The sequence below is a fragment of the Solanum tuberosum genome, unplaced genomic scaffold (genome assembly GCF_000226075.1).
Source record: "Solanum tuberosum cultivar DM 1-3 516 R44 unplaced genomic scaffold, SolTub_3.0 scf00219, whole genome shotgun sequence".
Lineage (NCBI taxonomy): Eukaryota > Viridiplantae > Streptophyta > Magnoliopsida > Solanales > Solanaceae > Solanum > Solanum tuberosum.
In genome coordinates, this window is record NW_006239145.1 from 391,274 (window position 1) to 405,107 (window position 13,834).

The 13,834-nt window shown below is 36.2% G+C and overlaps 2 protein-coding genes across 2 annotated transcripts; one reads left to right on the forward strand and one right to left on the reverse strand.

The window, feature by feature from the left end:
- Positions 1–452: 452 nt before the first annotated feature.
- On the reverse strand, positions 453–1,325 carry LOC107062344 (ethylene-responsive transcription factor ABI4-like). Its single transcript, XM_015312881.1, has one exon. The coding sequence runs from the start codon at positions 1,323–1,325 to the stop codon at positions 453–455; it is 873 nt and encodes a 290-aa protein (XP_015168367.1).
- A 2,906-nt stretch (positions 1,326–4,231) lies between these two features.
- Positions 4,232–5,176, forward strand: LOC107062345 (ethylene-responsive transcription factor ABI4-like). The gene is made up of 2 exons (XM_015312882.1): positions 4,232–4,889; positions 5,064–5,176. The coding sequence occupies exons 1-2, from the start codon at positions 4,232–4,234 to the stop codon at positions 5,174–5,176; spliced, it is 771 nt and encodes a 256-aa protein (XP_015168368.1).
- Positions 5,177–13,834: the final 8,658 nt, after the last annotated feature.

The window sequence follows — 13,834 nt, forward strand, 5'->3', positions numbered from 1 at the left end:
TTGTTGATTTCTACCGAACAAAACATATCAAGAAATTGAAATGTGAAAATAAAAGAAAAATTCATGAACTGGAAATGGATACATATACAAATATTTCACCAATAAAATTTTCTTATTTCATTCACCAAATCAAATAGTACCCTAAGCTACATACTAAAAATGAAAGCTCTATTATATTTAGCAACAACTATGGAAGGTCCAACAATAACTAAGTTTAGAGAAGGCGGAAAAGCCATAAATAAAGCTTATTAATAAGTGAAAGAGAAAAAAAATGCATCACATAATTAAATTTAAACCTGATGAAGGCAGTATACAAATGAGGTTCCTTTTGATGTTTCGGTCATATCCTTCAGAAACATTTAAAATTAAATGCCAAGAAGTGCATATTTGACCAGAAGAGCAGATTTCAGAAACCAAACACTAGATACTAATTGCATGCTAATTCTCTTGATTCAAAAATCAAACAAGAATGGATCATTATTTCCATAATCCCAAATATCAGCTGGGTGGTAATTATCATTATCATCAATAATAGGAGGCCACAACACCGGAGATGCCACTGGATCGGAAACAACCGGTGCAGCATCCACAAAAGTGTTTACGTTATCATACAAACAATTATGCTGATTATATTGTTGATTTTGATCTTCTTCTCTAGGATTAGGGTTAGGGTTAGGGTTTGAGTTTGAATCAGACCATATCATTCCAGATGCTTTAGTGGTCTCACCGTCGAGATATCCATAATTATCATCAAAAGTTTGTTTCTGAATTGAGTATTGAGGATTTTGTGAGATGTCTTCAGCATATTGCACGGCAGGATAAAATCCATAGGGTAGGTAATTATTAGCAGGAGCCAATACGTTTGGAGGTAGCAGCGTAGAAGAAGAAGAAGAGAAAGACAAATCAAATCCAGAAGGAGGTCTAGGAAGTAAAGGACGAAGAGTTTGTGTAGTAGAAGATGTAGATCCGCGTTTAGAAGAATTTGATGATGAACTACTAGCGTTTGCACCTGAAGGTTGAAGATTGAGCTGAGCCTTTGAACCGTAGAGTATAATAGCGGCACGGTCATAAGCTCGAGCAGCATCTTCAGCAGTGGCGAAAGTACCGAGCCAACGGCGTGTCCGTTTACGGGGCTCTCGGATCTCAGCTACCCACTTGCCCCAGCTGCGTTGTCTAACTCCTCGATACCTGAATTTGTTGTTATCAGGTCCTCCTTTGCCTTTACTACCTTTCTTGTTGCTTTTCTCCTCACTGGTGGATTTTTCTTGGTGGTTAATGTCTTGGGTAGGGTGGGGATTATCACTACCTGCACTGGTGCTATTCATAGTTCCAAAGAGATGAAAATTTAGAGATCAGATGCCTCGTTGTTTGTTTACCCAATGAGTCGAAAGAGAGGACAGTGGAAGGCTGGTGTCAAAGAGACAATATGGTATTTGTAAATGGTGGATGAGGGCGGTGCTCTTATATGACTCAAAGCATGCCTATTCTTATACACTTTCAACCCAACTTACTTCCTTTCGTCAATACCAAGTTTCATCTTCCACCACAAGGTTTTTTTTTTTTTTTTACGTTCGGTTGTAGGAATAAATTTTAACTTTTAATTAATTGAAGTGATGCACATTTAATCTTTTTTTCTAGTATCATCCCATGTACAGTTATCCCAAATTATAATAATATTTGTAATAATATATTAATTAAATAGTTTATATGTAACAGAATTCATGCATAAAAAAATTTAAAACTCATGGTTCTATTAGTTGAAGATTATTTGGTATCTATCTTAGAATTTGATTAAATTTGAATTTGTGCGAAAACTTTCAAATTGGAAATAAAACATTCTTCGATTAAGGTGATACCATACTCAAGTAAACATACGTACATAGTCACATATCACAAGAAACAAAAAAAGTTTATAAATAATCGAGGAACCAAAATATTACTATCCGTTCTATCATTAGAAATTTAGAATATACAAATTAAATTCAAATGAAAATTGTCTATGAAAAAGCAAAAGACAATGTGGTATCAATATGACATTTTCATTCTATTCGTCTTGGCTTGCATATAAAGTTTTTGAGTATTCATAAGATGTAGATTCTCCGATTGCATATAAGTGTGATCATAATAATTATAGTCATTTTTTCAATACATTTATCAAAAATTGAATTTATTATATTTAAAAAGACATATAGTAAAATTACTTTTTTTATTTATTGCTTATAAAATATTGTGTCAAGTCAAACATGAGCTAGTAAAGATGAGGGGAAGTACCATAATACTCATTAATTGATGTCTAGTCTTAGCTAGTCTTGAAAAATAGATAATTACTCTTGATATGCTAAATGTGACAAGTCAAAATGAAAATGTATTTAATGTTGTAGACAATGGACCTTTTATTGGTAAATACATATTTAATTTGAATGAAATCTTAAATTCATGATATATTGACCAAGTCAAATTATTGATTAATAAAGTCTAATTAATATTTAAGTTAAAATTATATAACTTAAATAAAATTCAAATTACATAGGCTAGTTTGTTAAGTTGACAAAATGACTCCAACTCATGCTCTTCAAGATCAAGGTTCTCTAAATTACTTGGAGACTAAATACACCTAAAATCCTTACTCACATCTAGGGGTGTGGAAAAATCGAACCAACCAATAAATCGAACAGAAAAAAATGTTATTGGATCATTGCTATTAAGTTATTGGGTTAACAGGTTTTTAATGGTTTTATAAAAAAATTATTGGGCTATCGATTTGGTATCGGTTTTTAGTATTGGTTTTATTGGGTAAATCGATAACCCATTAAGAAGATAGTAAATTACTACTATACCCTTCATAAATATTAGTAAATATTAATAATTTAATATAACTAGACACTAGATCAATACTCTAAACTACGGTCTACACACTTTACACGTCATAGTACTTCTACTTCACATAAAAAATTCCATATTAAGTTTTGGTTGTAACATGTTATTGTAGTCTTCGTACTACATCTACTCTTATTGATGTAATTTCTCATTATATTCTTGTTTCACTATATCAAAGCATTTACAGTTGATTTGGTTGTCTCACCGTATCGTGTCAAATTATTAGAGAAGTGAGAAATCATATATTTATTTTATGAGCATTTTCTTATTGGGAAAACTGAATCGTTAATGATAAAAAATCGATAAATCGAAAATCAATAAAGAATATCTTATTGATTTGTTATTGATTTAACATATTTAAAACCGATAAACCGAATCGATAATACATAAAATCGAACCGACCGATGCACGCTCCTACTCACATGTATATGAAGGGTCTTCATAAAATCTGAAAAACACATGAAGAATCCTTGCTCTTCCGTTATGGTCTGCAAGTCCTCAACAAACAAAGAAGTTTTCGTCTCCAAGGGTTAAAGATGCACCACATTAATTTAAAAACTTTAAGACTTGATCAAAGTCAATATTTAAACTAAACAAACTTGAAATTGAGATTTGAAAGCTCTTAAAGGTTTCAGATGGTGAGTTACGAACTTAAATATATACTTTTAACTGCACATGGGATGATTCTTGAAAAAAATTGAGTATTAAAGATGCACCACTTTAATCAAATAATATAAGGATTAAAATCAAAATTTATTCCAACTATAGAGCGTTAAAAAAAAATAAAAATCTTCAAGCCTAAGTTGAAACAAAAGAAACTTGGTAATGACAAAAGGAAGTTGCCTTCATAGTAGTGCATAAGAATACACATGCTCTGTGTATATAAGAGCACCGCCCTCATCCACCATTTACAAATACCATATTGTTTCTTTCACACCAGCCTTCCACTGTCCTCTCTCTCGACTCATTGGGTAAACAAACAACGAGGCGTCTCTCTCTAAATTATCATCTCTTTGGAACTATGAATAGCACCAGTGCAGGTAGTAATAATGATCAACATCCCCACCCTACCCAAGACTTAGACCTCACCAACCAAGAAGATAAAACAACTACTGCTTCTCTCACCACACAAACCAGCAGTGAAGAGAATAGTTCAAGTAGGCAAAAGGAAGTTGCCTTCATAGTAGTGCATAAGAATACACATGCTCTGTGTATATAAGAGCACCGCCCTCATCCACCATTTACAAATACCATATTGTTTCTTTCACACCAGCCTTCCACTGTCCTCTCTCTCGACTCATTGGGTAAACAAACAACGAGGCGTCTCTCTCTAAATTATCATCTCTTTGGAACTATGAATAGCACCAGTGCAGGTAGTAATAATGATCAACATCCCCACCCTACCCAAGACTTAGACCTCACCAACCAAGAAGATAAAACAACTACTGCTTCTCTCACCACACAAACCAGCAGTGAAGAGAATAGTTCAAGTAGGAACAAGAAAGGTAGTAAAGGCAAAGGAGGACCTGATAACAACAAATTCAGGTATCGAGGAGTTAGACAACGCAGCTGGGGCAAGTGGGTCGCTGAGATCCGTGAGCCCCGTAAACGGACTCGCCGTTGGCTCGGTACTTTCGCCACTGCTGAAGATGCTGCTCGAGCTTATGACCGTGCCGCTATTATACTCTACGGTTCAAAGGCTCAGCTCAATCTTCAACCTTCAGGTGCAAACGCTACTAGTTCATCATCAAATTCTTCTAAACGCGGCTCTGCCACTTTATCTTCTACTACACAAACTCTTCGTCCTTTACTTCCTAGACCTCCTTCTGGATTTGATTTGTCTTTCTCTTCTTCTTCTTCTACGCTGCTACCTCCAAACGTATTGGCTCCTGCTAATAATTACATACCCTATGGATTTTATCCTGCCGTGCAATATGCTGAAGACATCTCACAAAATCCTCAACACTCAATTCAGAAGCAAACTTTTGATGATAATTATGGATTTCTCGACGGTGAGACCACTAAAGCATCTGGAATGATATGGTCTGATTCAAACTCAAACCCTAACCCTAATCCTAGAGAAGAATATCAAAATCAACAATATAATCAGCTGCAACATCAACATAATTGTTTGTATGATAACATAAACACGTTTGCGGATGCTGCACCGGTTGTGTCCGATCCAGTGGCGGCAGTGGTGTCTCCGATTTTCTGGCCACCTATTGCTGATGATAATTATAATTACCACCCAGCTGATATTTGGGATTATGGAAATGATCCATTCTTGTTTGATTTTTGAAAGATCTTAAAGACAAGATTTTCTGTTACATGCAACAACAAACAAGTAGTAGTTGCTAGTGTTTCATATTCCAAATTCGCAGGTCAAATCTGCACTCTTTGTCATTGATTCAGCGGAAAATGCTGCTGCGGGATTTTCTACTGCTTTTAAATTAGTTGAGATGTGACAGTAACATCATCTGTATACTGCTTTCTTTGATCAGGTTTATTATGTCATGCATTTTTTCTCTCCTCTTTCACTTATAATGTAATTTTTCAACTTATCTAAAATTGTTGGATGTCTTGCAGTTATTGCTATATATAATTAGTTTTCATTTTTTTGTATCTAGCTTAATATATACTTTCTTCCTTTCAATTCGTATGAGTTAGTTTGATTTGATATATGAGTTTGTATTCTGAACTCTCTTACTCTATACTTTGTCAACTCGACCTTTAAACTTATTAAAACACAATATTTGAAATCTCTCTAACCATATCGACCAAATTTATGTGGTATAAATATTGTTGAGTTGGGAAAATATATAAATATACTCGCTTTCAAACGCCTCAATACGCTATATTCTATTTAAAAACATTAATTTTTTTAGAAAACAATATTTTTTAATTAAAAAAAATTATTTCTTCATTAACCCTCTTCCAATATTTCTTCATTAAAAAAATCAAACGGTTAAATATTTGAATTGTTTATATTTTTCTTAATATTTAATTTCTTACGTGTCACTGGAAAATGACATAGAATTACACATGTAAGAGGTTGGATTACATGCACACTGATGTGATGTGAAAATGGTTTAATATATTGTATTGTAATGAATTTAAGATTTATTTGACAAAGTGTTGAGTAAAGGGTTCAGAATACAAACATATATCATTATAAGGGTCCATCAGACCATTTCGCCTTGACATGGAGTTAGAAAGAAAAACTTTTAAAATTTATGATCTAATTAAAATATGTGATAGATAATTGTATGACTATAGATAATTTTATTAGGGGTAAAATTATATTCTAAAGTTAAATGTTATTAAATATTATAAAAATATATAATTCATTTTAGGTCTCACATAAATAAAATAAAAAGTCATAAGACAGGGATTAGTATTTGATTTGGTGATTTATTGGTGAAATATTAATTTATTGGGTTTTTAAAAGGTGAGAATAGGAAATTGAAGAGTTGTGACATTTATGAATAGTTGCTTTTCAGAATGATTGTGACTTTTTTGAAGGGTTATGTGACTTTTTCAAAACGTTGTTACTTTTTCAAAGAATTGTGACATTTTTGATAAGACACAATAAACATTAGTTCATATTACCTTATGTTATCTATGAATATAGTAATTTCCTCTCATTTTCAACAACGAATTTTCTGAACTTTTTCTTACTTTGCACAAACAAATTTTAATGTATTTTACGATCTTTGAGTGGTTCATTGATACTGTGATTTTAGGTACCAATAGACCAATAAGTAAGATCGTTCTATCCTATAGGATATATTTTATTAACTTCGGGTACCTGAGGGAAATAATTTCCTTAAGATTGTTGGGTTTAAGTAAAGTGTAAATTGGAAGATGAGAACTGAGAAATTTGGGGAATTAAGTGAAGGAAAAATGAAAAGTTATTTCTCTCTCATCGGTAGAAGAAAGAAAAAAATTATCCTATATTAGGAAACACTCCTTTGGAGGGTGTCCCTGGCACCTCGCATTGTCGCTATGGTTGAAATCGTGGTCAAGCCTCTATCCTGAGAGGATATATATGAATATCTTCGTGAACTTGACGATAATAATTTCATTAAGAGTGTTGCATTTAAGTAATGTATCAATTGAAAAATGAGAATTAAGAAATGTGGAGGAACCAAGTGAAAGGAAAATGAAAAGTCATTTCTCCACCCAATGGCGGAGCCGCAAAAAAAAATTGTGCTTTTTGGGGTTCAAATTCAAAACTCCTTCATTCAAATGGACACCCATTATCACTGTGCCAAAGTCACAACTTTTATCAAGGATCTCCAACTTTAAATACATAATTTGACATATATATATATATAACGTAATTTTCCTATTAAGAGTGTCCAGGACACCTTCGGGTAGCTATAAAGCGCACTCACTCTAACGGCGTACCTTTTGCATGATGGGTCAGCGAGGAAATGGGAACAACGACTTAAGCCATTAGGTGTAGGCGCTTTCCCTATGCCAACTTTCTCCCCTTCATTGGTAGAAGAAAGGAAAAGTTTTGTTCTTATATTGGGAAACACTTCATACAAAGTCAGTTTATTAAAAAAGTTTTTTTTAGAAAAATCGATCTCGTCCCTTAAATTTTTATATTTATTTTTGTGTAAAAATAATTATATATCAATGAAATATATTTTCAAATGTATTGCGAGACTGAACATACTATGAGACATGAATGCTTATATGAATGGGTTCATATCATGAGGCTGATAACCATAACTTTATGGAGTAAGATTGAGATCAATGGGCTAAAGTCTTTGCCCTTTATTCTGGAAATTGAGCATAGATGTAAATCTCTCTTAAGTGTATGAGCATAGGTCATCAACAAAATTCTGATAGAAGAAACATCATCATGATGTTGTAATGACTGAACTTTGAGGAATACGCGAGAGTATGAATGGATTGATGTATCTCCTTAACTCTTTCTGAAGACATAACTATCTCATTCTCAACAATTGACTTGATTTCTCATCTTATCATCTCCCCCTTAGGTTGGAGTTGACACTCTAAAGCTATGGATCTATTCTCATCATCTTTAAACTGGTCTACATTTGCTTTACTCTAATACAAGATAACGACTTATCTCATGGCTACTGAACTCTCCATATGCAGGTACTAAGAATCTTTCTAAAACCTCTTTCTAAGATACTTCTCTTAACCTCCACTCATTGGCTTAAAAGGCCACTTAATCTGATTGTTTAACAATCTGACTTCTCCCCCTCAGACTACCAATAACATCCTTCTAGGTTCATATCAACCTAACTGGAGGAAACTTTGAACTATATTTAAGAGGCTCGTCATTGACAATATGAAATCCTTTCTACCAAACTATTATGGGTAATAATTAATGCTTACTTTAGCCTACTCCATATTGACAACTCCAATATACTATCTCGGCATACATGAAAATAATAAACTTAACTGGAACCTCGTTTAAATACATACAATCTAGGGTACACCTCTTAATGTTCTTCTTACTCTTATGACTTAGCCACACTTCATTGCCCTTATCTAAAAGCTAGGATCTCTCACTTGCACCACTCATATTAATTGTAACTAACATCTCAATTTCTCACCTACTTTATGTCAATTCTACCAGATCAGATCTTAAGACTAACATCATCACCCTCAGGTTGTCATTCTTTTGATCACGATGTTCATCTCAAATTCAAGCTTAATGTTTATTACTAAACCCCGATATCAATATGATTGTTCGCTTACTATACTAACGTACAACTACTATATAAACATTAAGAAACACTCGCCCACTAAACCTCATGACAAGTAGTCAATCTTTATTTATAGTCTTCATACTTATAATTTTACCGTCACACTTCCTATCACAATTTAAGTACTATTTACCCATTCGCTATACATCATTGCCTAATTAGTTTTGTAAGCCTCTAAATATTATGGGCTCCCCTTCAAAAATCATAAGCCTAGCTTAGATCTATCACCTCATGAGTACTTCTGCTCTTCTATTCAACACCTACACTTTGTCGTTACTAACACAATGACATATCATCATAACCTCATTTCTAGTTAAATTATACTTTAACTCATCCTGACTAGTAACTCTTACTCTACCTCCTATCATGAAATCTACACAAACTCATCACTTCTTAGTCTACCCATAAGGGGAACTCCTCATTAATAACATACTGGGTGCATGGCTATAATAACATAGTTTGCCTCATCACAATTTCTCTTTCTTAGATTACTGAACCTCTGCATGTATTCTTCTAACTTAAGTGCACTTTTACTACTACTTCTCATAATCTCATAACTCATACTATCTTTCTAGTGAAAATTATGACCCAACTTCTAAAACACACTTCTTCATAAGGGTCTCAACTAAAACAAGGTTCCGAGAAAGAGTCTGGGCATATATTTTGCTTTTAGCTCGAACGCACGATTCATATGAATAAATGTACATTATTTCAAATTTCACACTTAATCTTACTCACGGGCTTCTCTCAAGCCCCTCTACAGTCTCGTGACTTTCTCTAAACTCTTGTTAAGAGTAACTCATTGATAATGATCTGGGCTTTGATTTTCAATTACCTTGAGTATGAGGGGTAGTCGAATGAATATGAGAAATGCATGAGTTAGAATAAGTTCCTGATGATACAACTATATTGCCAGATTTAGAGTATGAAAAAAGGGAATTTTTTCCTAAATATTTGTAGTCCCTTATTTATAGAAGTGGTGCCCTCACAACCACAAACAAGATCCTACCGACACGATTTCATAGAAACCCTAGAACACTTGAACCTAGTGCTTTGATACCAAGTTTGTCATGACCCGGGCCTGCACCCCCATGCAACCTCGCTATCTCTTTCACATAAACTTTAGCCAATTGCAGAATTGTAATCTATTCTTACCGGAATAAAATGGGCTGACTTAATCAATATGTCAACCACTACCCAAATAGAATCAAACTTTCCCAAAGTCTTGGGAATACCAACCACAAAATCCATGGCTATCATTTCCCACTTCCATTTCGGAATTGGCATTCTTTGAAGTAAACATGTAGGCCTTTGTTGTTCATACTTCACTTGTTGATAATTTTGACACTTCGCCACAAACTCTGCTATATCATTCTTCATGCCTGACCACCAATAAATTTGATTCAAATCTCGGTACATCTTGGTCAAACCCAGATGAATAGAATATCGCAAACTATGAGACTCTGTCAATAATTTCTGAATCAAGTCATCTACTCTAGTAACACAGATTCTTCCTTTAAAATTGATCACACCTTCCGCATCAAGAGTGGTCTCTTGTGCCTTACTAATGGCAGTCTTCTTTCTAAGCTCCTTCAAGTTCTGATCCTCAAACTGTTTGGCCTTGATCTCATCAATGAATGTGGCCCTTACTTCAGTGCTAGCTAACACCCTACCTCTTTTTGAGATGCCCAACTGCATGAACTTAGACTCTAAGGTCTGAATTTCCTTAGCCAAAGGTCGTTTGGTTACACTCAAGAAAGCTAAACTACCCATACTCACCGTTTTTCGACTCAAAGCGTCTGCCACTACATTAGCCTTACCCGGATTGTATTAAATGGTGACATCATAATATTTAAGTAACTCCATCCACCTTCTCTGTCTTAAATTCAAATCCTTTTGAGTAAACACATGCTGCAAACTATGATGATCAGTAAATACCTCGCACTTAACACCATACAGATGATGTCGCTAGAATATAAGAGCAAACACTATCGCTGCAAACTTTAAATTATATGTTCGGTAATTCCTCTCATGCACCTTCAATTGACACAATGCATAAGCTATAACATTCTTATCTTGCATCAACACAACACTCAAACTTGAATGTGAAGCATCACAATAAACAATAAAAATTTTACCTTTAACCGGTAATACTAGAATAGGCGCGATGGTCAAGCGAGTCTTGAGCTTTTGGAAGCTCTCCTCACATTTTTTAGTCCATTCAAATGATATCTCTTTTTTGGTCAAATTAGTCAAGTGAGTGGCAATATAAGCAAAGTTCTTCACAAATCGACGATAGTTGCTAGCGAGCCCCACAAAACTACTAACTTCCGTCACAGAGTTAGGCCGAACCTAATTCTTAGCCGCTGCAATCTTTTGGGGATCTACCATTACCACTTATTTTGAAACTACATGTCTCAAAAATGCAACAGAAGTCAACCAAAATACACACTTAGAAAAATTAGCATACAACCTTTGTTTTCCAAGAACACCCAGAACAATACGAAGATGGTCGGCATGCTCTTTCTCACTTTTCAAATAGACCAAAATGTCATCAATAAAGACTATAACAAACGAGTTGAGAAATGGCTTGAACACCCCATTCATCAAACTTATGAAAGTTGTAGGCGCGTTAGTCAAACCAAAAGACATAACCAGAAATTCATAGTGCCCATATGTCACGACCCGATTTCTCGAGTCATGATGGCACCTACTAGACCCTACCAGTAGGTAAGCCAACCCGTCACCCAGAACATCAAGCAATGAGCGAAAGGGAAGAACTAGCGAAAACAATAATCTAAACAAGGATAACAAGGCGAAAGCAACCCAAAATAAATATATAAAGAAATCCTTCCCAGAACCTGGAAGTCACTAGTACAGAGCTATCTAATAAAGAGTACAAGTCCCAAAAGTGGACCACAACAGAGCGTGTCTCAAAGGCAACAAGACTAGCTAAAACAAAAGAAGGAGACAGAACAAACCCCAAAACGCCAAGTGCTCGTCCTCGTCTCCGAATCACAACTGCAAAGGAAGGCTGGAACTAATCACCGCTGGTAACTGGTACTGGGACCTGCATCACGAAATAGATGCAGAGTGTAGCATGAGTACCAACACAACAGGTACTCAGTAGGCATCATAGGCCGACTGAGCAAAAAGGGTAAAAACAATAAGAAAGGATAGAATCTAGACACAGAGAGGTCAAATCGGATAAGAAAAGAAAGCACACGAGCATACCAGAAACAAACTAAGTACAACTAAACTAAACTTAACTGGACCCCCATAAGCCCAGAAGGTACACTCGTGTGCAAGTTTAAATAAAACCTGAACGAACCCCCATAAGCCCGACAGGTACACAGCAAGGCTAAGTCTACTGAGAAAGAAGAAAACCAGGCTCCCAACCTAAAGTAACTAAGATAATCCATCAGACTCCACCCAGCTAGCAGTACACTCCCAGCCCAGCTAGAAAGAGTGACCCTAGGGGGCACCCAACCAAACAGTCCACTCCCAGCCCAGCTAGAAAGAGGGACCCGTGAGTGAGGTAGATATCGCGAGTCGTCCTATCATGCATTCATGCTCCCAGCCCAGCTAGAAAGAGCGATCCAGGGACACCCAGCTAGCAGTACACTCCCAGCCCAGCTAGAAAGAGAGGCCCGGGGCGATCGCTGATATCACCGAGTCTACCCAGCCAGCGATACATTCCCAGCCTAGCTAGAAGAACGACCCAGGGTGATGGTATCTCCAATAGGATTCAATCCAACAACAACCACCGTGGAACGCCGTCAACTCTAAGATATCACATAAAAGGCTCCCAAGCCTATACTATATCAATCCCACGCCTCGAGTGATGCACCAAACCTTTGAGAATGCGTCAAAACCGCAGAATGAGAGGGAGAAGATACAGAAGTGCAGCAAGTAGCGATAACGCCTAATCTAAGGCTCAAACTATCAGACTCAAGTCTGCTATTCCAGTCTACAAGGAGCTAAGTCATCCGAACGACGTCAGCAGCAAGTCAAGCTTATCCAGCCCACACGGGTCATAAGTCTAAGGCAATGCTAGCCTAACCTAGACTAAAAACATCATGCTTACGGTTGAGGATGAACAAGGCATGCAATACATAACATACAAGCATACAATAGCATTTAGCACATAAGTATGCAACTCTACTAAACCGGTTAACATGATACTATACCCGAAATGTGGCCAATTGATCCTAACATAAGGTATCTAATCAAACTAAGGTAGTAAACTGGTACCCACCCCCAATTCACTCCAATCGACATGTTTTTACACAATTAAGCTCAATCTAAAAGAAAGAAAGTCGTAGCCTACCTTAAGGCCAACTGTGCGCTCACCAATCACTTTACCGGAGCTTTCCTTTTTCGAACAGTCTCGAAACGTTACCCCGCTATAAAAAAAATAGAGTCACAACATTACTACTGTCATTTAGACACCAAAATCACAACAAACGGAGACGGATCAATTTTGGAGTCAAAACGGGAATCGTGGGACCCACACCGAACTGTCCGAATTTGACTCCGTCAAGTGACCCCAAACAGCACGCCAAACTTGTGTTCCAAAATGGAACACGATCCGAGGCTCAAAACATAGCAAAAACCAACAAGCAAGAAACCACACTTTAATAACTAAAAGAAACCCTACAGCTGCAGTCAAAACTTAGAATAAACGAGAATCGAAAGGTGCCCAGCACTCCTTGAACACTCCATAACGAAGTCACTACAATCCTCAATATGTGGGACTTCGAATCACCCAAAACCGAGCTAAAATGAGTGAGATATGACCAAAACAATAATACCAAAAACAAATGCTCGAAAAAAGGCACTGCAGTCAGGTTTTATCGCGAAATTACCTCAAACGGGAACCCCAAACCACTATCCGAGCTCACCAACGCGTTGCCCTCGAAAAAATCTCACAACTTTGCCTTTTGAATCGCCCAAATCGGTTGAGAAATGAGAGAATTAAGAGAGTTTAAAGTTTTTGGAAATGTTGCTGAAAATCTGCATTATATTGCAGATTTTCTGCAATTTTTCCAAAACTAAAAACCCCGACGGGGTACTCCGATCTCGTTCGGAACCCCGTGCACGCAAACGAGACATGCAACCACACCAAATTCGATATTCCAGACTCAACGGCGCAGTCGAAATTTCCATCAGAGGTCATTTCGATAAAAAGTGGGTCCCACTTCCAA

Excerpts from the sequence above, each read along its gene's own strand:
- LOC107062344 (XM_015312881.1), bottom strand. The coding sequence starts at position 1,325 with ATGAATAGCACCAGTGCAGGTAGTGATAATCCCCACCCTACCCAAGAC.
- LOC107062345 (XM_015312882.1), top strand. The coding sequence starts at position 4,232 with ATGAATAGCACCAGTGCAGGTAGTAATAATGATCAACATCCCCACCCT. Across the intron at positions 4,890-5,063 it reads TAATTATGGATTTCTCGACG|TGGCGGCAGTGGTGTCTCCG; the intron begins GTGAGACCACTA and ends TGTCCGATCCAG.